Genomic DNA, 27,681 nt, shown 5'->3' with positions numbered 1-27,681 from the left:
ACGTAAAAATAAAACTAAGCCGTCGTGCTGAAAAAATGAGTGGGTCTCACGAGGCCAATGTAGCATACACTAAATCGCTGAACTTTTCCAATTTTCTCCTCGATTTGCAGATTTTCCATCAACGCTCCATGCTTCTTACCCTCCGTTTTAACCCCGTGTGTACATTCGCGTGGCGAAGTAACTTTAACTAATTGTGTGTGATTTATGTAGATGAATCATGTTGATGTATCGTTCTCCAGAATAAATGCTTTGGTGAGAATTATGGCCACGACTACTTGGTTACAGATCGTCCGATTGAAGGAATGTCATTTCGTAATCTGTAAGCATGCAATTTGCTAAAATACACTGGTCTTGCCAGGTTATAAGCTTAATTAATCAATTGCAGGGAAAATCAGCGAAAACTGACCCCAATTTTTTTACCCCAAGTAAATCAGTCTTACGAGGGTTTTAGGACTGTGGCCAATTGGCCGCATCGAATCACGACGACGAAGCTACAACATCGATCGGCTCTTTACAGGAAGTGAGCTACCCTACGGAGGCTCGCTGGAGATTAACGCAAATCTAAGCCAGGCCGGTACTTTAAGCCTTAGTTACTTCTCCCGCCCGCTAAACAATGAGGGTGCTAATGGGATTCCGTCATCTGAAGGGAATCCCCCTTTTATCCAGGAGCTGGGAGCCGGGATGACCGGACACCAATTGCCACAAGGTCAGTGAAGCAAGCTCAATTGCTCTGTTGATTATCGTTGGAACGAAAAGAATCTGCTTGTTCGGAAGTAATGTACCGCTGTTTTCGTTTTCCATTTCCAAGAACAATTCAAATGAAACATCATTTACAGCTGTATTACATACGTCTTGTAACGCTTAACACGCGTCTCTCTCCTACATTCTGATAAACTTTCTATCCACCATACTTCAGCTGTTACTTGTCGGTTGACAAAACGCGTCCGTAAATCTTCGTTACGAAATTAACCCGTCAGGATGATGACACCTGGTACAATGCTGCACCAAGCAAAGTGCAACTCAGGGATTTGCAGCTAATTTGAACTCAACTAACGTCACCGCAGAGGTTATGTAAAGAACACGCTAATCGTTGCCCTGCATCCACCGCATCGGTATTGAGACTTGAACGATTGCTGATCAAGCGCTGCAACGATTTATCCTGCATATTCTAGGGTATCGAGCAGTTTCGCAAAATATCGCGAATCGCGCGTAGCCTGCTTTCTTCAGCTATCTGCCAAATCGTCTTCTTAATGGTAGATATTTCGACGGTACAACAATTCGTAGAGGAAGTACGAAATCCATCGTTGAGATGATAAATATATACACGGATCTCTTTTTCAAAAGTATGAAAACTTCCTCGCAATGGGCAACATTATCGTGCACGGGTATATTGCTATCTCAAATAACACTTACAGTTCAGTAACGGATATGTTTACGGAAAAGTCTGAAATGTTAACTTTTCAATGCCTCTGATAATATTAAGTCGGCGTTGAATAATGCGTGACGTAAAATTCCCCGGCAGTAATAGCGCAACGACTGAGAAGTCTGCGAGGCTAGTAGCGCGCACCATTGGATTTAAAATACCGTTCAACCTACCGGTCTCACCCCACTGGTGAAAATATAGAGAAAGTCAAAAAAAAAAAGAAAAAAAAAGAAGGCAAAGCAACCGTACGAGGGGCACACTGACGCACCCAATAACGCCCAGACGGCGATCGACGTGCGTTAAAATCCCCCTCCAGTGACTTATGCGATCGAATTCCACTCGATATAACGCACGCATGTCGCCAAACCCTTAAAGCACCCCTGCATCGACTTACATGATGTACACGAAGCGGGAATCACCCTGGAGGCAATCTTAAAAAGTATGCCATTAAGCGATGGCCAGACTCTTGCAGGGGAGGGTGCCTTTATGAGATTTTATTTAAACGCGGCGAAGCGACGTACGTGCGGCTTTGCCAACTTGGTACCGCTTCTTCAGAATGACAAATGGCAGGGTTATATTTGATATTGTTTCGTTCCACTGTAGCTGCAGTTGCACAGGCTCTGCGGGTCATCCCCTCGGCGAAACCCGCGCTATTTTCATTCGCCATGAAATTTAGCCGCCCGATATAAATCGTCCGTACACGGAATATATCCTGGGTCGTAATCCACTGCACTGAATCTCATCCCACCAAGCCATACATAGCAGTTTGTCAGATTGACCCTTTTTCTATACTCTTCGAGCAAACACAACTCGTAAACTTTCAATTTCCACAAACAAAAACGAAATGAAACAAAAAATAATTATTCTACCCTTCTCAGACGTTATAAGAATTGCTGTACAAATAACGAACGAGTGAATGAATCAGCCTGTCTCAAGTAGGTATTTAATGAAATAAACGAAAGTCCGCAAAAAAACTCACGGCGTCTACGCCGACACATCGTCTGTATACTGCAAATTCGTTCCATCGTGTTTTCTCACTTTTAAGAGTTAACTGTTGGAAGCGAGGTCAATTGTCTGAAAATTCACCTTGCCCTCCTTCTCCTTCTTCCACCCTCTCGTGGCTCGTCATGAAATTGGCGGACGGTGCTGAGCTCGAAGGGTGAGAAACGGGTGGAGGAAAAAGGAAAAATGCATACAACCATCGCGTGTTGGGATGCAGGGGCGTGTTGTAATTTGTTCGCGTTAGACCGGGTGGAAGACTGCGGCTCTGCGGAACTAGGGCAGGCCAACGGTTTTAATGAAAAACTGCGCCCTTTCAATGAGCGTGAACTCGTATGCGCGCGCCGAAAAGCTAGGGTATTATTGGCGCGGTCGTTTGCTGAAACATTTGCGCACTGTACTCAATAATTAGAATCCCGTAGAGCGGACGAATACACGCAAAGCATGCTGGTTAACCCGCTGCATGATTGTTGATTTTTTTAGTCACTTAGAAAAATAGAAGCGAGAAGCTGTACTAAAAGAGCAGAGTCGTGATTTATCATGCAAAGCTTTGCTGTATGAGCAATACGACGTTGACGTAAATTCGAAAATCGATGTTTACATAACGTCAAATCGGGGCTGAAGTAAGCAGATACATAATAAATATACCTGATGATAAAATGGATCATTTAACGTACGGACAGTGGCCAAAGTAGGAATAACAATTCGCATGATCAAAATTGTGCATCAGTTTTTCCAATCACGTATCATTCCGAGGCAATCAAAAATAAACGCAGTTTTCAAAAGCTCATTTAGATGATTTCAAATCCGTGTCACGAGCGTTCTAATTTTTTTCTAGACTAGAATTTCGATCTGAGAATCGTTTAACGGCGTAGACGGGCTAGGATAATCCCTCCTTTTGGTAAAATTACCATGAAATATTTCAGCGGCCTTGCCTACCCGTCAAATATTGACTATCTTAAGCATCGTCTTAGTTTTTGCAACGCGATAAAAGCTCCGTGCCGTTCATTTAGCATTTTTTACAGTCAGTTTATAGACATTTTCGTGGGAATGCGTTAATACAGGGGATTACTAAATCTGCTATACTCATTCTTTCTGAACCCACCCTAGTATGATTGATTGCATGGATTTTGTAAATCGGTGCAGACCGAACCTTTCGTCTAGACAAAATTCTTTGAAGGCAATTCTCGTGATAAGTTGCTCGTAAGGTATTGTTAAGTATTATCAGTAATAAGTACGTATTTAGAGCAACACAAACCCAATGGAAGCTTATCCTCGTACAGTCCGAGGAAATAGAAATAGTAAATCAATGTAATAATGACGATAAAAATCAATATTCTCTCCCGTGTTTCATTGCTCTGAATCGATTTGCAACCCGAATTTCGAGTGCAACCTGATTAGCGATTGGTTTTCACAACAACCCGTAAACTGTTAAATTCCCTTTAATATTTCATTTGTGAAAATGAGTTGTTTCTTAACCAGTAAAGAAAATTTATGGTACTTTCACCACTTCCCCTTGCGTAGAAAATCCTAGATTTGTTACCGAAAGTTGCTTGAAATCGCGAGCACGTCCGCAAGAGACTCAGTATACGACTCAGATAGTTCATCATGTTTAATAACATTTCGAATTTCGGCTTCCAATCTAATATCAAGGCATTCCGCTGAACATAGTTTGCTAGAGATCTGTAGAGGTCGTAGCTGTTTAATATCCTACAGGAAGAAGGGGAGCAGGAAGGATAGCCGGTAGAGGCAAAAAGGAGCAAATTCACATTCATACGAAATAGCATTTGCGTCTTGGATGCATATTTAAGAGAGTATTAGATGCACTCTCTCGGCTCTAGCCTGTCTTTATAGCTTTGGCGTATGTGAAGACGCCGGCGTTGCTTAAGGATACTCCAGCATCTCTTCGTCCGCCGTCCCGTCAGGTGAGTGATACTAAAAGTTTCAAAACTACGAACCATTTAAATAATGTCGACGAAATCCGCTGTTAGCCGTGCACCTCGACAGTGAATGAGAACCAAAGTGTATCAGCGGTAACAAGTCTTCATCAGATTCATCTCTGGCCATCTTTTTTAGTCCACGATCTGCACCGGTAGAAGGATCGAAAACATCGGACGTTCAAGAACTGCGAAAATCGACTAAATCCGCACAATATCGTGAACATCGTCAAAGCTATGAGCCTTTGATGGCACAGGAATTAGAAAAAAAAAAAAAAAAACTGCCGTTTCAGCGAGAGTTCATAAATATTTAAACGAATATCGGGCAATACTCGGGGAATATTCTCGTTCTGTAAAATGGCGCAAGGCGAGTGATTCTAGTGTTTTCTCGGATACCAAGACCGTTAATCCCGGTTAAAAAGTAATCGTGAACTGATTTTCAACCGGTGGTCAAACCACTTTTCTCGCAGAAAGTGTCCGTCGCTTTTTTTTCGCGCTTGAACGAATATGGGCATTCAAGTACGGACTGATTCGATTCCGCATTCAATGTCGCGACAGTGAACGACTTGGAGAACAGCGAACTCTCTCAGCCCGTTGAAAATTAATTAACGTTACGCCAAGAGGCGGAATTGCAACCTGCCACGTGCGGCACGATGAACAACGTGAGAAACCACCTCCCCCGTTTCGCCAGTAACAACAACACAAGCGGCGTTTCATGAAATAGTTGAAAGCACCACACCTTGGCGTGTCATAATGTACTGTGTTTCAACGGATTGTGTATAATTTTCGGTTCGTGAGCAGCTTAACCTGCAGAAAATATATACGGAGGCAAAATAATTTCTACAATTATTACATTTCCGAATTTCAGATAAGTACCTTTTCGGCGTTGGCTAAATTTTTAATCGCGAATTTCACCTTCTGGCTGTATGGGATTCATACGTGCGTGATAAAATTTGGTGTCATCGACAGATTCGCACGCTTCATACGCAGCGTAAATACGGTATAATTTTCGTACAAAATTCAATTAACCTTTAATTGCTATCGCGACCGCGTTTATTTGTTATTCATTTGTAGAATCGATAATTGATCATTTGCCTGTAGAATATTTTTTCAATCGAATATTGTAACAAGTGCCGTAATATTTAGTTTGTTTAAATTGTTCGATAATTATTTTACTCTTTCAAATATTAGTAAAATTTCAATTCTCACATCACATTTGAATCATGACATGACGATTGATTGATTTGAACTCTTCTTTTCTGTTGTTTCTACAATTCGAAAAAAAACATACAAATAACAGCTGGTACAGCGTACCTACCTGCGTTTACCCTCATGTCAATCGTAAAACAATTTGCGTAAGCAATCGGAGATTCGGATTTGTCCGACGTTCCTACAAATCAACTCTGCACGTGTATACTCCGTTTAAACGATATAACCGCTGACTCGAAAAGGAATCAATTCGCGAGTGTAAACGGCCGCAAATAACGGTTCTGTCAGGTTCACGTTCAATCCAGAACATCCATTAACGCTGGAGGCTCTCCCTTGTAATTAAATAACATTACTGTCGAGAAAGGAAGTTATAACGGTGCTTGACAGTCCATCCTGTAATTCTACAATGAAATAGTCTCAGTTTAAGTAGATCAGTAAACCTTGTCGCCGTACGTTTAGTACCGAGAATCCGAGTTATCAGGTCTTATACATCGAAATGATGTGACACAGAAAATCCAATGCAATCGACAGAAGAACGAAAGTGTTTCACCTTCTCGTTAACAAATAATTTATTTCATGCAATTCAAATAGCAACATCCGATTCCTTATCGTAATCAACTACTTACAGATCAATCCATTCAATCGCAATCCGCGACGATAAATTCATTCAAACTTTTGGAAATAAGAAATTCGTGACAAACAAGCGGATGGCAAATACAAAATGAGAACATGATCCCAGCTCGTTTCGCAAGTTCGGTAAAAATTGGGAAGATACATCAATCATTCGACCGGAACGAGATACTTTTAAATAAACGACATTGGTAACTCCAAATTCTGCACTCGGAAGCGTACCGAAAGGAAAGAAACCGCTGCGAGACTACTTTTCTAACGGAGTCTGTCTGCACAATTGCTCTATACGCTCGTCCCACCAGTTTAAATCGACGGATCTGGATCTGGTCTTGGATAAGGTGAACTATAACGTATTGACTAGATAAGAGAGCGACAAACGTGTCTGCGGATCACTTCCGCATCCGCATTTCTTGATACTCCCTATAGAAACGAAGCGGCGCGTTCTCCTTCAGGATCGCGGTTGAGCGAACGCGTTAACAACGCAACTCATTCACAGCCTCTTGGCCGAGTTTGTTGACGCGTAGCGCGTCGTGTTTCTTAATACTCTGCCATGTTTCCTCACAGAATTTTCATACTTGTGTTTGTGATTTTTCGTGGACTGTGCGCCGAAGAAAACGGTAGGAATATTTTTCAGCAAATCAATCGCTCCAATTTTGATATTTTCCCTGCATAAACAGTGATTCGGAAGCTGGTTATACCCTATGAAATACACGCTGTAGGTTCATCGTGTTTGACTTGATCATTTTTACCGGCGATAATTCACTCACAAATATTGCTGTGTTTTAAATAATCTGTGCGAACTTTTACTCGCGTCAAGTGATCTCTGCGACATAAAACGCGTACAAGTATAATTATATCCGGGAAACTATAAGACCGAGATAGGCAATAAAAACACAGTTGGAATTTTATGGTTATACGAAGGTCAAAGATTTACAGGATTGTAAATGTTGCTCTTGAAAATGTGGTCTCTGGACCGCCGGGAGAAAACTCGCCGAGCAATTTAACAAATTGCCTTTTTATCGCTCGAATGCCATGTCATTGAGGATCTTATTAAAAATTGAACTCACAGGTAACCCGTACCAGTCTTAATGTTTAAACGTTTCGGTTCGGGTCTCGCTCTCAGAGAGTAAATCGATTTAGGCGAATTCTTCAATCGTTTAGAATGCAAAATCACATAGTCATTACAGCTGAACTAACATTCAAGTAATCCAAGTTGCGCCCATTAACTTCATCCAAACTGTCGACAAGACTGATAACTTTTGCAGCTGTAACTCCAATCAACATTTTATACTTTATATTTTTTTTTTGTTTCCTATTTCTCGCCCGGCAGCGTCGACTACGGTCTTCGAGCTCTCACTGCTGGCGGAAAGGCCGACGAGGATAGTCGGCGGGATGAACGCGAAGAAAGGTCTTCACCCGTGGCAGGTCTCCATCCACTGGGGCGACCCGATTCGGGGGTTGGAGCAGCGCCACGTGTGCGGAGGCAGCCTTCTGACGGCGGGATGGGTGCTCACAGCCGCGCACTGCAAGACCCTGTCCCCTCGGCATCCCACGGGACGGTTTCTTGTCCTTGCCGGAAAGTATAAGCTCGGAACAACCGAGGAAACGGAGCAGAGCTGCCTCGTCACGAGGAGCTTCATTTATCCAGGTTACTCGGGGTAAAAAGATGTGACGAGAGCCACACGCGTTGAAAAACTCCCGCCCACTTCCAAGGTGAGAACTTGAGAAGAGTCACTCCACCGCGTTGTTCGGTTTCAGCACCGTCGCGCCGTACGACATCGCGCTTATGAAACTGGAAAAACCCTTCGAGCTGAACCCCTTCGTCGCAACGGTGAGCCTTCCCTATCCGGAGTCCATTCCTCGGGGTAACGCGATGCTGACGGGATGGGGCAGCATCGGTCGCGGCAGAGACCTAAACAAACCGACGACTCTGCAGGAGGCTGTTCTCCCCATTCTAAACTACGAGATTTGCAAACGCGCCTTGGACAAGGCTCTGCGTCACGAGGGTCGAAACCCTTTACATCCCACAAACATCTGCACCGGTCCTCTCGACGGTACAAAGTCCGCTTGTAAGGTTAGTATTTCACCAATACAAACGCTTAGAATGAAACTGTGTCAGCACGCATGGCCTGGTTGAAACAAAGGCTTTTCACGTGCTTTCGCGGCAGATTAAACAAGCGACGGACCATATTTTCAATCCGGTGATTGTTCTCTCTTCCAGGGAGACTCGGGGGGTCCTTTGGTGGTGGTCAACGCCGTCGGCCAAGCGGAGATCGTGGGCGTCGTATCCTGGGGACTCTTTCCTTGCGGAGGTCGGAACGCGCCTTCGGTCTACACGCGAGTGTCGGCTTACATTCCATGGATTCACAAAATCATGCTAAACCATTAAACACCCCAGTAAATAATAAAATCTCTTTTGTTACCGAGCGGGGTTTCGAGTCTTATTTTCTTACGTACGAAACTAGTTACAGCCTCGTTATAAGTCGCGTAACCCAAGACGGAGTTAAAGGCGAAGGCTTCCAAGTATCAAAAGTAAAAGTCGTACCGCGCTGTCTTTCCTAATTCGGTCACTTGGCAAAAATTCGGTTCCCGTATCGAATTACTTTCGAGAACAAAAAAGGATAACGAATATTACACTGCAGAAGCATCAGCTGTGCAATATTTTCTCCCCGTGCAATTCTTTGTCAGTGGAGACTTTTTATTCCGCAACATCGCAGAGCGAGCGATGGCTGGACGTTAATTGGGATTAAATAGAGAGCCGTTGAGGGATGGGACGGTCGGGTGAGCTGTAAGCGGTTGGGGGTGGCAGCGGCTGGCCAGCTCTGTCTGGAAGGCAGGGCCGTGGCTCAAAGCACTGCTAATGAAGGGGTTAACGTACGGCGCAGCGCGTGATACATCATACCGTAACTAAACTTCACGTGGGTCAGTGCGTGTGGGCTACACAGCATGGTCGGTATCGACGTGAGGCCGTGTCGTTCATATAGCGGTTGCTTTACCACCGCAGGTAGGAAGACATAATTCCGCCGCTTTAATCAGTTGATTACAAATTAGCCGAAGTAACGTGAGTACGCGGGTCAAAGGGCGGATAAAACCCAGCCGCACGTCGTGCGGAAAGGAATACACACGTGTGTACAGCTGATTCAAGATGACGGAGAAGCGTTCGACGATCGATCCCCCTGGATCCCGTTTTCGGGTTCCGTTTTAATATATTGTTTACAAAATGAACTCGGGGATTAGGTCGAGCTGGAGGAGAATTCTTGCGTCCCGGTAAAGTTCTGATCCCGGCCACGCGATACTTACAACCCCGCGACGTCAGAGTATGTAGATTAATAAAAATCCTCCGACCACCCGGACTCTCGCTCATTTGTATTCTAATAACACGCGGGTTTATAGGATTATAGCAGGGCCACCATTTCCAATGCAAACACATTAAAGTGCCTTAACCTGCAGACAAGCGACTCGCGAGCCGGGGATGGGTGACCCTCGTCTTATTTGAATCTTATTTGACGGGCCTCGGCGCTGATAAATTCCATTCCACTAAGTAGCTGCTGTCGGGTGACGTGTCGCGTTCAGCTCAGTCCCTGGCTCTTTTCGGCATCCATCTAGCACTGGGAACGCATTGGGCGCGTGGCTGCAGCGGAACCTGGGAATCCCCCTTTCTTCATCCCGTGTCGCCCCTGAGCTCATACCGATATTTCTCCCGTTTCTTCATCAAACCATCAAACGTTGCTTCGAGATATAATTTGAGAAAATAAGGATTTGCGCAATTGACTTCATAAGGAATCGGAAAAACATTATCCTGTTTTCTTTCTTCACGCAATATTAAAACTATTTGTCGGCTATACTAGGAATCAGTCATTACTTGGCTGAAATTTTGTGATTTTAATTTAAAAAATTCTGCTACATCTACTTTCGTAACCAAAAAATTTATCGAAACAATTGCAAGTAATGTTTTTCATTTACTGTCAGAACAGAAATTGTACAAGTCCGATAAAATGTTCATCAATCTCGTCATTAACGATACAAAGATGCGTCGAGGTAATATTTTCCGAGATTTACAACACGTTTAAAAAAAAAAGAAATAAAATACATCGCATTTAGATATGTTGGTCAAGTATAAGATGAATACATATCTCCAACTGAAATGTGCCGACCATGTTTTGAATTGATGAAAATCCAATAATAATAATAACCTGATAGCGATAATAACGAAACTGTTACAACGGCAAAACAGAATTTGTGTGTTAACAAAACATTTTATTCGTGAAGGCCGTGATGCAGGAAGTTCAGTTGAGCTAAAGTAGTGATTGAGTATAGTTATAGCGGTGCCCCTATAAAGTAATGGTATTAATCATGAAATAAAATTTTTGACCGAAGATAAACTCGTCTGATGTTGCCAGAAGACTTTTGGGCGATGTAAGATTTCAACGAAATATATGCCTCGCTTAAGTTTTACCTCGTCTCAATGGTCAAACTCGGATGCAATTGAGAGTGAAAATAAAGCGCGGCAATATCCCGGGGGGAGTAAGAAACTTTTAGATTGCAAGATCATGTTGATGCGCCAACTCTAGACAGTTTATACGCTAACCCTCTAATGCCTTTGGAAGTTCTGAACCCTTCATCCATGCCTCACCCTGCACCCCAGTGCGATCGATTTCCACCGTGAAGATGGAGCAATTCTCAGCCGTATATACCTCAAATTTCGCCGACACCGTCAGCTTGCTCATCACGCTTCCCAGACGGTCAGATTACTCCTGGCAAATTGTACATATTATATATATATATACATATATATACATGTATACACACATACATACATATATATGTACACGTACATATATACTCGGTGCTCAATCACTGCACGGTTACTCAGTCTGTAAGTGCATAAATGTGCGGGACAGGCGATGAGCCGTGGCCGTTATTGTCCCGCGGGAAAGCCCCCAGTCCCCACGTTAAAGCTAAAATCCAAAAATGAATCACGTTTCTGAGGGTGGGCTGTATTTTTTTCTTCTCTTTCTTTTTTATTCGTTTTCTCTTTCTCTCCCTCACACTCTCACAGAGGAACCCTATACCCCATTGTCAAACACAAGCAATTCACCCTCTTTGCGCCACTAATCGACATACCATTATAAATTATCGATTTTCCAATCGGAGGACTTAAAGTATTAGTTGCAATCGGTGGCTTTGACAGTTTACATATATATATATATATATATGTACAAGTGCAGCTGTGGATCGATCGCTTCGTATTTACCACACTGCCAAAATACACACCTGCTACTATGAAACAATTTGGTAATCCTACCGCGCAACCTGCGAGTACGCAAAAACATGATGTTGCAAATACAAAATTTCGAATAACGGGAGTCGAGATGAGAAGAAGAAAAAGACATGATATTTAATTGTGAGACAAATTGATACACGTATCGATAATACTGGTTGGAGGAATTTTATTGAAGTTAATCAATTGAAGCTGTCATCCAGGTGATTGATACAAATGAAACTACAGCGCCGAACAAGACCTGTTGATGGATTTAGTTTGAACAAGAATTCGGAGCAATATTATCCCCGCGTCTATAACGCTTCTGCAATATTTCCTTTCGTGGATATTTGAAACGTGTGGTGGAGTCGGGGAGAACCATCCATCACGTTTCACTCGATATTCCGATTTGGGCTAATTGAATTCGTGCGAGCAATTAGGCGCAGCCGATCCTAACCTTACTACAGCGCTCCCAGACAGCTGGGGAAAATAATAGAATAAACGGCAAAGCGATCTGCTTGCTAACTCGATGACACCTATTACTGCAGGCACATCAAGGCTTCGTTTGTAATTAAAAATTCTAACGAATTCGAGGGCTGAAAGTTCTCTATACCGCAACAACCTCATCAGTCACACTGACAAAACGAAGCAATAATAGACGTTGTCTGAGTGGGGAGAACAAATAATTGCGCGTGACTGGAAAAACGACTTTTTGTATCAGTCACAACAGCACGGAAACTTTCGACGTTCGAAAGAATTCGAGTGAATATTAACGCTTTCGAAAAGGAAAAACAACCCTTATGAATTTTTATTTCTCGTGTATTAATTGGCGCACTTTGAAGTATCGTTTACTTCCATAAAATAAACTATGGCAACACACGTCGATATACGGATTAATAACGATGCACCGGACTGACCTACCCCATACTGGCGCATGGTGATGGTGAATTGTAGCTTTTACGGATCATAAGACATTAATGCGTATTGTTGCTGACTCGAGCTGTGGTTCGATGGGTACAGGGAAAAACGATCGGAGTAGGAAACACATGGGCGAAACGAATCGCCCCCATTTATGCGAGAGATACGAATGACTTGGAGCCGAGGCATGCAGAAATAGACACGAAGGAACGAGCATGAATGACGACGATAAAAGAGCGGAAACGGTGAAAAATTCACGCAAAATTTATAACGTTCCATCGTGTCATTGTGCTGGTCAGCTTATGTTTCCGTCACGGGGCTCCAACTTCTGTCAATTGCAAACATGCGATGCATTTCCACCGCACGCGTGGTTCCAAATCCAGGAAACGGATGCAATCAGCGTGAATCCAAATCCCGGCTTTAAATCCCCGCTTCGGAATCCGATATTCGGGAGATTATTGTCAACACAAAAACTCTGTAACGGGAGAAATAGTCACCCATTCATTCTTTCGAATAATTTTTACAATTTTTTCATTTTAATTATTTTTCTTCTCCTTTCTCGCTCGAAATACATGTGACTTGAAAATCCGCAGATTACCCTCCGGTTCGAGATCATCCTTCCACCGGCTCGCTCATATTCGTTATCAGAAAAAGATAACGAAAATTAAGACTTCTCAAACAGAACGTTTCACCGGCTGTCGCCTTTCTCTAATTATCCAAATGCTTCTTCCGACCGCTAATGATCCTCCCTCCTCCTCGTTCGCGTCCTCGACATCGTCCTCCGAAGAGTTTCGATCGCCGCAACCAAGACGACGGAGCAACGAAGAACGAAGGATGCCTGTTTCCTTCCGAGCTTCCAGGGCTCTGAACCTCGTTCCTGCGCCCCTTGTTATACCTATAGCAGGAAATTCCCCGAAGTGCCGTTTTCATATTTAATGTCGTCTTACCCACTGGCCTGCCTAAACTCTCCTGACCCCAGCTAGAACGTCAATAAGTCTTGCCTCGGCATTTTCTCGACCCCCATTCCCAAGTGCCAGGAATTTCATCACGCGTCATACGAGGGCGGGGGGGGGGAGGGAGAGGGCATTTATTTCCCAGTATTACAATTTATACGGTAATTGTTTTCCGAGATTTCTGTTAGCTCTTACGACTACAGAGGAATGGACAAGGATCTTTCGTTATACGAAGAATCGAACTTTGTTCGGTTTTAATTGAAATTCCCTCGATGATATTCCTACTTTAAAATTGCCTGTTAGCAGGGAAGCGCCCGAAGCTGACATCGCCAACTGGCTTTGGCGAATTCCAGGATCTTATATTTCTTATGCATGTTCCTGATTTTCCGGTAGACATCTGATCAAACGAAAATTTTCAGACTGCTCCCGAGTCCAGTCTTTCCGCTTGATAAAAGAGGGGATAAAGAATTCCAGTATTGAACCATTGGGAAATTGTAATGCAATGTAATGCCACGCATCTGCAAATGCTCTACTGTATAATTTTGTACCATCTTTTCTCAAAATTCCACTTGTTTCTCATTCATCTTGCGCAATGTTAATGCCTGTCAGAAACATCTATGCAATCTATGGCTTCTCGATTGCTCGCTGGCTACTCGTTACTTGGGAAAAAATAACAAGAAACGATGCGCTATCGCATTCGCAACATTTTCCATCATGCCATTTCTACAGAATGGACTAGATTACACGATCTTGGTGAAAACGCTTCATCACCTTTAGCTGTCATTAACTTGCAGAAGGGGTTCGGTATAAGTACACAAACACTTGACAATGGTGCATTACATGTATTGTTAACGTTACTGATTGTAAATCGCAGTGGTATAGAATCGCACGGTCATTTCAACCATTATTACACCAATGGCTTACAAATATTGGTCACACCTACACATGTCATGAATATTATTAATTGTACGGTACGAAATTTCACTTGTCATTCTGAATAAGTGAATTATATAATGACTTAACACGCCCACAAACTATCGCTTGTCAATCGAATCTTTTGTACCATTCAAGTAATTACTAGGTGCAGATAATTACTGATCATATTATACGTCTGTGCGATGTGCAGATGAACGTAGATGCAGATGAAAAATTTCATCATTCCGATTTTGATTTGGAAAGAATCTGAGATGCACCTAGTTTCTGGAGTTCGTAATTTCAAGTCCATGAAGTGTGGTTATGAGTCCTACTTACAAACCGTACGTTTTAAAAAATTTTATACCGACTAGATAAATCATTGTGATCACTGACAGTAAAGAAATTCTAATGAAAATACTACCGGGTCATTCGAGACATTATTCAAAGACGTTTGCTATCACGATCGTAAATTCGAAAGGAAAATTCTGAATTGAATTGTTTTCCTATAAGTTATTCCTAGAATAATATCAGGCAACAATCAGTAACGATAATAAGTATACTTGAGTCGTGACGTGAATAATACGGAAGAATTCGCTTCTATTGTTCGCCGTACAGTATAGTTTTTGTACGAAACAATCAAATATAAGAATTGTTCGAAGACTAATTAGAATTAACGTTATATCGCCTCAGCTTCGCGAACGGTATCGGGGAGCCGGCGTCCTCTGGTTTCAGGAAGTAGAAGGGCAGTCAGGATGGCTGCAAATAAAGGGGCAGCCGCGAAACATATCAATGGCAGTCCCGGTGTCACTGTAGAGAGCATCGGTGCGAAGGGAGCAACCATGGCGCCAACCCTAGCCATCGTCGAGCTGAGGCCAACCGCACAACTCCTAAGGAGGGAACATATTTTCAACTACCGTAATTTCAGAGTAAGTTGAACTAAACGGTTGATTTGTTCGGATTCGTCCAAATTTTCGCATGAATTACAAAGTGTACAGTACAAGGATACCATTCGTCGCCGATGCACAGTTCAATTTCAATTTGTCGAGGAACGTTAAGCCTTGGATGAAGAGAGGAAGAATGGGGTGTTCTCCAAAAACAAGTGGAACACTTACCTGACCGCAGTGGGGAACAATTCTGCAGTATAAACGTAAAGAATGCCAAACGCTGCTGTGATTGCTAATTTTCCGATCAGAAACATTACTGTTGCAACCCAATACAAGGAAGTAGATGTCCTGAAAAGCCTGAACAGGTTATTTTTCGCTCTCTGTCTTCAGTATTAAATTATTTTGTTCAAAAAAAGATTCCAGTTAAAATATTTCACCGCATGCAAGGATTGAACCGAATAAAATTTTCATCTCACCAGGCTGCCGCGGCACACGTCACGGTGCAGATCAGCAAACTTAATATAAGAGCCCTTCGTCGACCGAATAGTGGCAAGGCATACAGGGCGAGTGTGTAACCAGGAATTTCAACGAGGCAGACCAGAGCAAAGTTCAGGTATTTGTCCCCGGAAAGGCTAGTGCTGTTTACCGACAAACCGTAGTAGACAAAGGCAGTAGCGGCCCAAACATAAAACATTACTGAAATTCGCGTGACGAGCAATCTGGAGTGAAAAGCCAAACCCAGCATCTTCAGCAGCTGAGGATCCTTCGCCGGAGTTTTAGCGCCGCCCGAAATCTTTTGGGAAAGTATTATATCGATGAGAACCGCGAATGGGTCGGATATCGAGCAAAAGACTCGTTCATTTTAAACCCTGTCTCACCTCCATGGACTCCATGATGCGTGACGAAAGAACAACCTTGTTGGTCTTGGCAGCTGTCGAAACTATGGACTTGGCTTTGTCGTTTTCATTTCTCGCTAGTAGCCAGCGCACTGATTCTGGTACGAGCCAGTAGTAGCACAAAAAAATAGCCGCTGGTCCCGACACCGCCAACTGTAACAAACGCCAGGAGCCAAACCACCAGGCAAAAAGGGCGACAGCTGCCTCGCCCAGTGCATAGAAGTAATTCAGGACGATTCCACAAAGTTCTCGCTTCCTTTTTCCCACCAATTCGACGCCTGGAAAACCACCAGACTCATTCTCACCAACATAAATGCAACAGAATTCATTTAAAAATTTCTTGCAGAGATGAAAAGAGACAAAATCTTAATCACTTTACAAAAATTTGCCTGAAATTATTCAAGTGGATAAACGGTATGGAAAGATGAAGAGAAAATTAGGAAACTCCCTTTTGCTTTCATGTTGAGCTAATTTATATTTACCCAGTATAAAAGCGAGGGGATATATCCCGGCAGTTCCGACAGCGTTTAAAAAGACGAACACATTGAAGACGTTGTAAGAACCGGACAATACTTGCCCAATGCCAGTGATGGTCATCATCATGATGCTTGTAATAAACATTAGCTTTCTACCGAATCTGTGGAAAAATATCACGTTTTTTGTGAATTAGAACTCATTATTTCTCAACGCGTTGTAAGCTTTGCAACTACATATCCATGAAATAAGTTTTCTCCTATTAATACGATTCGCCAGAAATTTCTTCGCGAGTGACATGTAAAATATGGGTTGAAAAATACAGCAATTGTGATTTTAAGAAATACAGCAAACTGAACATCGCATTACATATTCTTTACACTATCGATAGCATATCGTGATTTTTCAAACTAGCTCTCAAGGTATTAGCAAAGAAAACCGGTTTGTTCTGTAATCATATATCGTGTTTCCCGACAGTTGAATCGTTGTGTAGCATCACTAAAGGTGATCACTTTTTTTGCAGCATAAGGAAACGAACAAACATGAAATACGCCTGTGAAGATATTGAGGTATGCTATTAAATTCAAATTAAGATTTTACGTAACGATATGCGGAATTTTTTATGAAAATATTTACAAACTTTCCGTCATTTGAGAGAATTATCTTAACCATTTCCGGTATACTCTGGCATTGACTGTTTTACGAAAGCAATTCACTAGCTAATGCTTATAATATATAAATTTCGTGATAAACGATAGAATGTCCATACCTGTCAGCAAGCATTCCGAAAATAGTTGAACCACAAAATATTCCAGCAAAGTGGACAGTGCCGATCAGAGAAAGTTTCCACAGGTTCGATTGGCAGGTGAGGTTCCACTAAAACACGTAATTGTAACTTGTCAATCCTGAAACAGTTATTAACCATTATTCTCTGAGTTAATTAATAATGATGAATGTTGCAGTGTTCGAGCAGCTATATCTGTTATATATTCGGCGTGTATTTTTTAACCTGGTTACGAATGGTCCATGGTTTGGTCTAAATCGTTGTGTACTCAAGAAGAACCGTGGGGCACTGACCCACGTTACTCGGTCTTGATAAATCTCTGTTCCAGATTACCATGACGATAAATTATTAAACGAAACGATATCATCTGCAGCTTAACAGTATTTACGTCGAAAGTGTAATAAACGTAAACCTGCAGAACTGTAAGTGTTTCAAGCCTATCTGCACCTGTACCATTGAAGAAAACTACCACGGGAGGGCCACAAATTCTTCGAAAAGAATCGCGATAACGGAAAATATGTGAACCTTCGATCCTACAACGTTTCAGAAACTGGTTTTCCTTACATTGTTTGGTCCTGTAATCTTAATACAATGAAAAAAAAAACATTGTTTCAAACCTCGCCGACGATGGTCCAATCTTCCGGATCAAAGATCCACTCGTTGCACTGAATAATTGTATCTGTCGAAAAGTTGAACGGACACGTATCGTTGACATCAAATTGACCGACTGTCGAATTTTGCATAAGATACATGCTGCATTGGCTGGGAACGTATACGGCATTGGCTGTCTCCGTCTCATATTCGAGATCAGGAATGGTCTGGTTCACCCAGGCTGCTGAATAGTCTGGTGTACTCCGGTCATCGCACCCCTCTATGTAGCACCTGAGGACCACGAACGTAAGTGTCATAAGTTTTGAATTGATACACTTTCGTGGTGGATGGCTGTACATCATATTCTCACAGTATGCTCAGGTGTATCAAATAAATCTCAAATCTCGTGATATTCTTTCGTTACACATCGAAAGCTGGATTATATAAATCAATCGAGCACATGCTAAACTAAACTACGTATATCTATTATGAGTAGCTTCATGTATTTAAGAACGCGTCAAACTCGATAGTGAAAAGTAAACTCAAATTTGTTGCCTCACCTAATCTTTCGAAAATATCATAGAATAGAAGACTTAATCGTGTTAAAACAGATTCCAATTGCAATTTAATTTTTATCCAAGTTGTCAAAAATGAATCGACACGACGTACATGCATTGTCAAAGGTATTTTTGAAATATGCATGCAAATAACTGTAATCATCGTTCCACTTCAGACAGGCTTATCATCAAGGTCATTGGTTTGACCCAACAGCTTGCATGTATACCGAACATACCAATCTTTCTTTCGAACGACAAAGATTAACTTCTACCATATATGTTTTCTAATGACCCATAAATATTACACGCAATTAGTGTGACAATAACTTGAAAAATTGAGAATTTCAATTACCGCAGACATTCATTATGTAGATGGATCTGTAAATCGGTTAAAGGTGTGGTAGCAAAAAATCACAAGCCGGACTCATCAGTGTCATACGAAAAGTGTTCAAAACATCGTAAAAATGCACTAGCGAAAATCTTTGTATTCACCGGTTGTTGTATAACAACAAGAGCAAGCTTGACCGTCAGACAATTTAAGAATGTGTAAATTTTTTTTTACCACCTTGGCACGAGCAGAAGTGAGAATGTAAGCGGACGCTTAAGCGAACACCACAATCATCAACTCACCTGTAATCCGGTACTCCTGCAACGAACACGTAAGATAAGCTGTTAGCAGCACTGAAAAACACCGGCAAGCAAATCAAAAAGTAATTAATTATCTGAAACTTTCCCAGCTCGCCGAGCTCCTCTAAAACCTCGTCAAAATCCATCGTTACAAGGCTTGAAACTGATTGTAAATGCTTTGCGATGCCCGGTCGAATACCACGTGACTGCACAACGTGACGTAGTCGATCGGAGGAGGGATTTTATGTTAGAATTTCGCGGCGAAGAATTTCCTGTAAAGACTGCTGATACCCGGGTCACTCCGATACCGCATACTCGTTGTCAGTGAAATTCACTCGGCAGTATAACAGTGTAATCTGAAATATATCTACTTTATTATCAATATATCTGAATATCACGTTCACTATGCTGTAACCCATTCCGGTAGCACACTTTGCAAGAAGGCAACTGCTATTCGACCATTGAATGCCGACGCAAAGTGAACGAAGATTACAAAATGTCACTTCGAATTGTCGAAAAGTTGGAAAAAGCAAATAACTATGTTTGCCTGATTGTGAGGTCTTATACAACGATGGCCGGTAAGCACGTAAAGTTAAAGATATGTCAATACCGTGTGACCGCAAACGTGCTTACAAACGTCGAGATCGAGACAAAATGAAAGTTGAAAATAGCCAAAGTGTATGTGACAGGATTTACGACGTCGCGTACGTATAGTTATTTAAATTTTGATGTTCCTCTGGAATATTTTTTTATAAAGACAACGCACTGACAAATTCTTAATAAAACTTCAGCATCGCATTTCTATTTTTCAACTTCCATCCAGCAGCTAGTACAACGCGCTGATCACTGTTCCGTCTGCGATTCCGCCTCTGCCGGAGTTCCTATTTCACCGAAGGCTACATCAGTCACATGAATACTTGACATATGCATATGTGACTAACACTGAGAGCGAACACACCGAAGTTTTGATCGTTTATATTGAAACTGAGTATAGTAACGTTCAAACTGTTCTGCCGTAAATGGTCAGGTTATAGTCACTGTGCTATTTCTAAGCCGGATACTATACATCGTACGGCTTGCCTGGTCGGTTTAGAAGTCGGACTGTTATAATCCCGATAGTGGTTAATGTGTAGTAGCGGATCGTACGTCACGTGTGAAAAATTTGTCTGAATACCGTTTTCCTAGAAAATTATGTAGCATTGACTGCAGGAATATAAACCACGTGGAATCAGAGAAGTTTGTCGACAAACGCAGCAGTTACATTTAAATTACAAGTGCCAATTAATTTCCTGACAATGAATCGGAATTCCTTTGTAATTTTCCCGTTTATCACGCATCTATGACCACGACCAGTAAATAACCCGTATACGGGAAGAGGCAATAAGCATATGGTTTCGCATAATAATTAGCAATGTCATTAGTTGTAATTATCTACTAACTATGCGGTACATTGCACTGTAGTTTACACGAATTATTCATTACTTGAAATTACAGTGTACCTTTGATCCAGTTACCACAGTTAGCAATATGTCGTATCGCATAACCTCTGAATTAATGCTCATTTGGAAAGTTCAGTCATTCTGTGCTGCCTTTATTACATCACAAGTGTATTTTATAAATACCGATGCATATATCCACGAAATTCTTTCATGAAACGCAATTCAACCAGCTAAGATTTAAGAGTCGTAAGTCATCACCGGCCTCGCTGTTTATCGTCACAGTTATTTATATTCAAAGTAAAACTCGCAACTGAATAGAAATATTTTGTAATAATGGCTATTGAAACCAATCCAAAAATTCATATTGCTTGATCTGTTTTTTGATCCACAGCACCGGAACACGCAATGCATTTTATATCACGATTACACTTTGAGGATTCATACTTCAAGTTGTAGTATGTTGATTACGCGATTTCATCACATTGTATCTGCTATGTTAAAGTTCTGCTATTGAAATATTATCCAAATCGCGAATTTTTCAAAAATACGCCATCCAAATAAAACCTTGCTTCTACGTCTTATCACTTATTCCTAAATTTCAATCCAGCATTGACAACGGAAATGGAAATACCGGTGAACACGTGTCTCACCATACGGGAGTCAATCGGTAACAATGAGTGCTAGGGAGTAAATAGAAGCGACGTAGTTTTCTCCGAGAACAGAGAAAGCCAAGCCAAGACAAGAAGTCTTTGGCGAAAACCACGTAGGAAGGGTATGTAGGTACGTCTTTGTCATGTTAATCAAGGCCACGCCTTTGTGGGAATGATTACGTTACCGAATCCTAGTTCACACAGTGGGTTCCTGCAGGTTCGAGAGAATCTGATTAAACGGAAACAGTGTCGCTACCCGCCTTCCTTTCAGCTCTGCATTTTCCTTATTTGCATAAATATCCTCCGGCTTATTTGTCACACCCAGTAACTCGTTAGTTCACCTTCGAAAAACGAGCTACACACTCAAACCTTTGGCTGTAAGATCCACCGTTAGAACGAAGAAATATTCGAGCGGTGTTATTTTTGGAAAATAAAATTCTGCCGACCAATGAAATCCCTAAAAACGCGAACGTGAATTTCAATCCCTCATTCACCTCACCGGGCCTTTCAAGAGCCTTTAAGCCAGTTTTGTACTTACCTGCTTACTTTTTACCTCGATGTGCACCACGACCACTACTTGTTGGACAAGGCTGGTTACACACCTCGTACACACGAATTTATTGAACAATTTTCACGAGCCATTGAACCCGCGGACGCACACTGGCAAATGACTTCGAAGGTGGAACACGTGCGAAACTCCACAAGCATCTCAACACCTCAAAAATTCAATGGCAGTTCAACGAGGAGGAGAATATGGGTGGTTGTGTAATTGCTACCGGAGAAGTTCTGTATTGTGAATAAGTTATTGAAAAGAAAATGTTCCGAAAGTGACTTTCGTAAATCACGAGTGATCGCCGAAACCGCGCAGGTCATCAACATAGAAAACATGCTGAAACTATAAAAAGATACCGGGTACATTGCTCTAAGACAGTTCAGTGCCAACGTGACGATAAATATAGATTTTCGTTCTGCGTTTTATACCGGCGGGTTGGATATACTATTCAACTTTGTATCGCACTCCAGCTAGTAAAGGATTATTAGAGTTTAATGACGGAAGACGACGACTCATAACGTAAAATGGCCGAATTACGTCGCAAGCTAGACTTTAACCTAGTTGAGCTTCGGCAATCCACCACGTATTTCGTTGAATCAAATAATATTAAATTGCATCAAAATAAAAAACTGCTGACTAAATTTGAACTGCTGATAGGTATGTGAAATCGCACAATATATGGGATTCAAGCACTAAATTTAATCTTACTGCTCTATAATCTTGATTAAATAAGTTATAAACAATACAGTGATACGGCGAACAGACTGACAATTAAACAGTGCAATCTGTGGCGAAATATGAATAGTACGTCTATATGATTAATAGATATCTCTCATAGATAACACTGAATCTTATATACTTGGTGTCGTCTGATATCGACGAAGTATTAACAACAATTTTTCTTCAAACTTACGATACTCCGATCAGTACCAAGACAGGGAATTCTTTTTTCCACGATAACCAAAATCGATTACCGTGACAATGCAATAAACGTTTCCAAGCCTACTTTGTACAAGTATACAAAATTTAAGGAATAATTGATTTAGGTTTCTTTTTCAGCTTGCCGATTACAACTGCCTCCTCTATCGTGTCCGGAAGCTTGATCCCAGCGGTTTCCGGAAAACTCAAAGACAAAATGCTGGCTACCAAGGCGACGGCTCCGAAAACCAGCATCGGTAGCGACGCCATATATGTTGCCTGTAAACGTAATATCGATTAGAACACCGGTCAAATTACAATTAAAGATGGAGTCGAATGAATTTCGTTCGCAATGTCACACCCTGTAACAGTAGCTGCGACAGGAGCTAATTTTAAGAATTAAATTGCCGGCTCCGTGGCGCATATAATTATTCGGCCTGAGAGACAATCGTTTTAAAACTTTGCCAATCAGAGTTTCAGGATTATCTTTAAGACACATTGGGCTACTTGGAAAATGAACATTCTTCGATTTACGTTAATTAAACTACTTGTACTTACCAGCAAGGGCATTTGCGGTGCTATCATTGATCCAATACGAGCGATCATGCTGCAAAATCCAAGTAAAGAGTGTCGGAACGGTGTGGGGAACATCTCTGTGGTATAAACGTAAATCGTGCTGAAGGCTATCGTGATGCTGAACTTGCCTCCCAGGAAAACGATTAGCGTTAGATACCACCAGTCTAGGAAACGAAAAACATTCGTTAATTCGGAACGATGCGTGGGCGTTAATTCAGCCTTCTCGAGAATCAGCCACCGTGGCGTTGTACCAACCTTCAGGAACGAAAATTGCCAAGATGCAGAAGACACCGCTCAGGAAAAACGAACCGCTAAGGATTGGCTTTCGCCCCATGTAGTCTACCAGGGCCCAACAAGCCAAGTTACCCGGAATCTCCACCAAAGCCACCAAAATGAAGTTGAGGTATTGGTCACCTGCTACCGTTACCGACTGTAGCGAAAGACCGTAATACACCAAGGTGTTGGTGATCCAGCCGAAAGCACAGGCCATCAAACGAAGCAACAATACCCTTTCGCGAAGAACTTGTCTCAGCGCCGAAATGCCTGACGGTTTTGATTCTGCTCCTTTTTTCTGTAAGACAACGTTCTTAACGGTAACATGTTGGTTGCATACTACTCATCCCAACTCTTCGCATATAATCGAGATCGGCGTACCTCTATCTGATTTTTTTTCGCCGTATTCTTGATTAAATCGATTGATTCTTGTGTAACTTCGACGCCATTCTTGACTGCAATTGTTCGTAACACGCTCTCCGCTTCATCTCCTCTACCCTTGCTCAGTAGCCATCTGAGGAATGGAAATATCAATGTATTTCAATTCTCTGGGCGAAGTAATGAAAATTGTTTTATAATTCGTCGTGATAAGACAGAACATGCCGGAATCTGGTTATGTTTTAATCAACTTTATATGCTACAGACTCGACAAGTACGTCATACTCGGTACGCGATTGTCACCTCACAGATTCTGGAACTATGAATGGTATGGATACTGCGATGAATCCCGGTATATAGAGTGCCAAAATGAGATGACGCCAAGATCGAATCCACATAGCACACAACGCCATGAAGACTTCTCCGAGTGGGTACATACAGCACATGACAATGCTGACGAAAACTCTTTTCTTCGGTCCAACAAACTCCATTCCTGCAAAGAACATTGGTTGGTAAAAGGAACGTTAATCTACTCGGGCTCCTGAACTTTGTTACAACAAGTGCGAATAGCGCCGTGACTCTATGCATAGTTATAGTGTTAGTGTTTTTGTGCTGTACTATAAGTGTTTCAAAATTCAAGCAGTTTAAAGCAGTAATCGCCGAAAGAGATCCCCATATTTCCATACGATGAACACTCAAATCCAGCACAGTCGGTTGATTTAGAAGCCTGACAATGAGCAGATCATAGTCATTGCTATTCTACGCTCTATACTACACTTATTCGATTACCTAAAATAAATGCAGAGCTGTACAGGCCTGCGCCAGCCAACGCGTCAAGAAACTCAAAGATGATGAACATCTCGTAATTGAGGGAAAAGGACCGAATTAATCCCAGTATCGTGGACATCGTAGTGGCAAGTACCAAGAGGTTACGTCTGCCAAACCTGTAGTCATTAAAATTTGTACGAATAAGTGTGAACGAGAATCCACTTCAAATTCAGCTGAATATTTTACCTGTCTGATACATAACCGGAATATATCAATCCGGAGAATTGTCCAACATTGTTGATTGTTCCCGGCAACGATAACTTCCATAGATTTGCATCACAGGTGAGGTCCCACTGTGATTAAAAAATACATTGCAACACCACAAACATACAACTTTTTCATTGCAAATTTGCATATTCATAAATAACGATGATCTGTTATTGTGAAGCGTTCTAATTTTGAAAAGTAAGTATAAACGCCGTAGAAAATAATGTTTTAAATATAAGACCCTTTTTATAGTTTACTTCGTTGAGAATGGTGAGCTTCTCGGTTTCATAGATCCAGGCATCACAGCTTTCGGTTTCATTTGTAAACACAGTCGTTGAACAGGAATCTGTGATATTTTGTACAGTATATCGCGTACAGGTTTCCGATACACCGTCAGCGTAGGGAACCGCTGTTGTCAACCAGGTGGGATACAGTGTCGTGTTTACAGGATCTTCGCATTCTGTTAGTAGACACCTGGTGAAAAAAATGCACAGCAATTCATAACGATTTATCTTCTCATATTATCAAGCTGTAATCAATATCAATGCAGGTTATCACCTTATTGGAAGTATTAGTGACCTTGTTTAAAAACGCATGATAAAATCTCGTTCGTTCTACATGTTTATTATAACGTCAATAAATTTCTAATACAAACATGATCTGCGAATAAATGGTATGAACTACAAACACTAACCTGTAACTGACAGTCCCAGCGGTGAAAACGTAACTCATTGTAAAACAAGCGGAAAGTAGCATTGGGATTCCTAAAATAACATAAATGCGCAAGGTGTACAGACTAATGTGGTCGATCTCCGGAAAATCGTTTGGTATCTCATCATCCCCACAGTTGGCTGTAAAAACAGAACCGTGTGTTAAATCCAAGTGGAAAATTATCGTGCAATTATCGTAAACTAACTGAACTTTTTAATTATACTTTAACAGTTGCAAGTATTTTTTGCGACGCTGGATACATCAAGAGCTGTTATCTAATTATCACTAGTCAACTAGACCCGCATCGTCGATAAATAAATTAAGGGAGGCACGGCAAAACTGAGTAAGTTCCAAAATATCGAAGATACATTTTTTATTGAAAATTTCTGAAAAATCATTGCACATGTCCTTGCAAAACAATATGGCTGACGAAAATTTAATCGTGAAAGTTAAAAAAGTCGGCACGGTAAAACGGTGTAATTGCCATCATTGTGAGTCTTTAGCAGAGTAAAAAAATGTGCCAAAATTTGATTGACTAATTTAAAACAAAAATAAAAAAAAAACCTTCCAATAGTTTTTCGATCTTTTTCAAATCGCCCAAACCTCGATTTAACATAGCAATCTGTCTTCGAGAAAATGACTCGCGAGAATCGATTTTTTTCTTGCTAGTAAGTATCATTTTCTCAAAGGCAAATTGCTATATTGAATCAAGGCATAGACCATTTGAAAGAGCTTGAAAAACTCTCAAATACACTTTTTGATTTTCTTTTAAAATTGATTAATCAAATTTTGAGAAAGTTTTTTTACTCTCCTGAAAAATCATAATGATAGCACTTACACCGTTTTGCCGTGCCATCCTTGAAATAAGTTTATATGAAAATATTCGATCAAACTGTCAGTGCGATACCGTCATAATTATTTTGCTCCGCTTCTTTCGGTGTCGATGATGATATTCCATTGGACTCGGATGGATATTGCTGGCAGCAAAACAGTTGCATGATGCCGATATCGACGCGATCACTAAATCTGAAAAAAAATAAACTGGTTCAAATGAACGACGGAATAGAAGTATATATGAAAGAAACGACGTAATCTTATGTAACAATTCGGACATTCAATTTTTTTTTGAATCTTATACACTAGTCCCATAAAATCGTACATTACGTTATTCCAGTATAATTATTAATCAGCTTTACTATTCCTTCTTAAAGATCCGGTTGACCAATGAAAATAACGAACCATAATCGCCTAATGTAACAATGGTATAATGTCTGTCAGGTAAATTACAGTCATGGACGATCTGAGAAGTAATGTGGCAACATAATTTTCTCGTGTGTCATGTATAAGAAACACTTCACTCACTTCAAAAGAATGCAGAAAAATAATGAATAATTTACCTAGATATATTGAATCCAGCCACTTTATACGGGCACTTTATTGGCTTCTTCTGAAGCTCCGTGATTTGAGATGGAGATTTCGAATTTGCTTACCGGTGAGGGCGAGGAGAATAGACTAATGGAGGTAGCCAACCACAAGGAGTTAGCAAAAGAGTTGATTAGTGAATGTCGGCCACTATTATCACTCGTTATCAGAACTTGTCGAAATCGAATGAAGAAAGCGAGATCTATCTCAGATTACATTAATTGTAAAAGTCCGACGTCGAGCTTCCAGGGAAAAATTTCAAGTTATTCACTTGTGAGATCATCCTCACGAATGAACGCGAGCATGCAGACTCTTCAATATCCAATTGCTCAGGCCATCGGTATCTCATTGTAGATTAAAAAAAAATAAACATAACGTAACCATTATAGTGACAATAATAGCTAAAATAAGAACCTTCTGCTAGAGATCATAAATGAAAACATACATGAGACAATATGCGTTCCTTACAAAGCAATGTGACGCGTGCTGGCATGAAATGTCTACTAAAGTTTAACATTGGGTAAAACAGAATTTAAAAGAGCTCATTGAAATTAAGTTACTCAGCCAGCTATTTAAAACAGTGAGTGTGCATAGTTGCCTTCCGAATAGCCAGCAAACTGTGAATAAACCTGCCGCACACGACGAAACTGAAAAACTCCGAAAACAGCT

General features: G+C 41.3%; 2 protein-coding genes across 2 annotated transcripts; one reads left to right on the top strand and one right to left on the bottom strand.

Annotated features, from left to right (window-relative positions):
• Window positions 1-274: 274 nt before the first annotated feature.
• On the top strand, window positions 275-8,587 carry LOC124302070 (venom peptide isomerase heavy chain-like). The gene is made up of 5 exons (XM_046757847.1): window positions 275-319; window positions 427-706; window positions 7,529-7,856; window positions 7,957-8,272; window positions 8,420-8,587. Exons 2-5 carry the CDS (start codon window positions 682-684, stop codon window positions 8,585-8,587), a joined length of 837 nt encoding a protein of 278 aa, XP_046613803.1. The 5' UTR covers window positions 275-319; window positions 427-681.
• A 5,569-nt stretch (window positions 8,588-14,156) lies between these two features.
• LOC124302876 (uncharacterized) lies at window positions 14,157-27,324 on the bottom strand. The gene is made up of 19 exons (XM_046759445.1): window positions 26,988-27,324; window positions 26,498-26,616; window positions 25,574-25,730; window positions 25,137-25,353; window positions 24,859-24,965; window positions 24,634-24,788; window positions 24,148-24,337; window positions 23,848-23,980; window positions 23,449-23,779; window positions 23,176-23,357; window positions 22,738-22,896; window positions 19,061-19,299; window positions 17,900-18,164; window positions 17,268-17,374; window positions 16,507-16,661; window positions 16,007-16,302; window positions 15,605-15,924; window positions 15,357-15,485; window positions 14,157-15,131 (listed from the first exon to the last, which is right to left on the bottom strand). The coding sequence occupies exons 2-19, from the start codon at window positions 26,586-26,588 to the stop codon at window positions 14,921-14,923; spliced, it is 3,444 nt and encodes a 1,147-aa protein (XP_046615401.1). The 5' UTR covers window positions 26,589-26,616; window positions 26,988-27,324; the 3' UTR covers window positions 14,157-14,920.
• Between the last annotated feature and the right edge of the window lie 357 nt (window positions 27,325-27,681).

This window comes from Neodiprion virginianus, chromosome 4, assembly GCF_021901495.1.
Source record: "Neodiprion virginianus isolate iyNeoVirg1 chromosome 4, iyNeoVirg1.1, whole genome shotgun sequence".
Classification (NCBI taxonomy): domain Eukaryota; kingdom Metazoa; phylum Arthropoda; class Insecta; order Hymenoptera; family Diprionidae; genus Neodiprion; species Neodiprion virginianus.
This window is presented reverse-complemented; position numbering and strand designations above follow the sequence as displayed.

Coding starts and splice junctions, on each gene's coding strand:
- LOC124302070 (XM_046757847.1), top strand. CDS start 682: ATGACCGGACACCAATTGCCACAAG. Junction 707..7,528: donor CGGACACCAATTGCCACAAG/GTCAGTGAAGCA, acceptor CTCGCCCGGCAG/CGTCGACTACGGTCTTCGAG. Junction 8,273..8,419: donor GTACAAAGTCCGCTTGTAAG/GTTAGTATTTCA, acceptor TCTCTCTTCCAG/GGAGACTCGGGGGGTCCTTT.
- LOC124302876 (XM_046759445.1), bottom strand. CDS start 26,588: ATGCAACTGTTTTGCTGCCAGCAATATCCATCCGAGTCCAATGGAATA. Junction 23,358..23,448: donor GGCAATTTTCGTTCCTGAAG/GTTGGTACAACG, acceptor TTCGTTTCCTAG/ACTGGTGGTATCTAACGCTA. Junction 22,897..23,175: donor CACCGCAAATGCCCTTGCTG/GTAAGTACAAGT, acceptor TTACGTTTACAG/GCAACATATATGGCGTCGCT.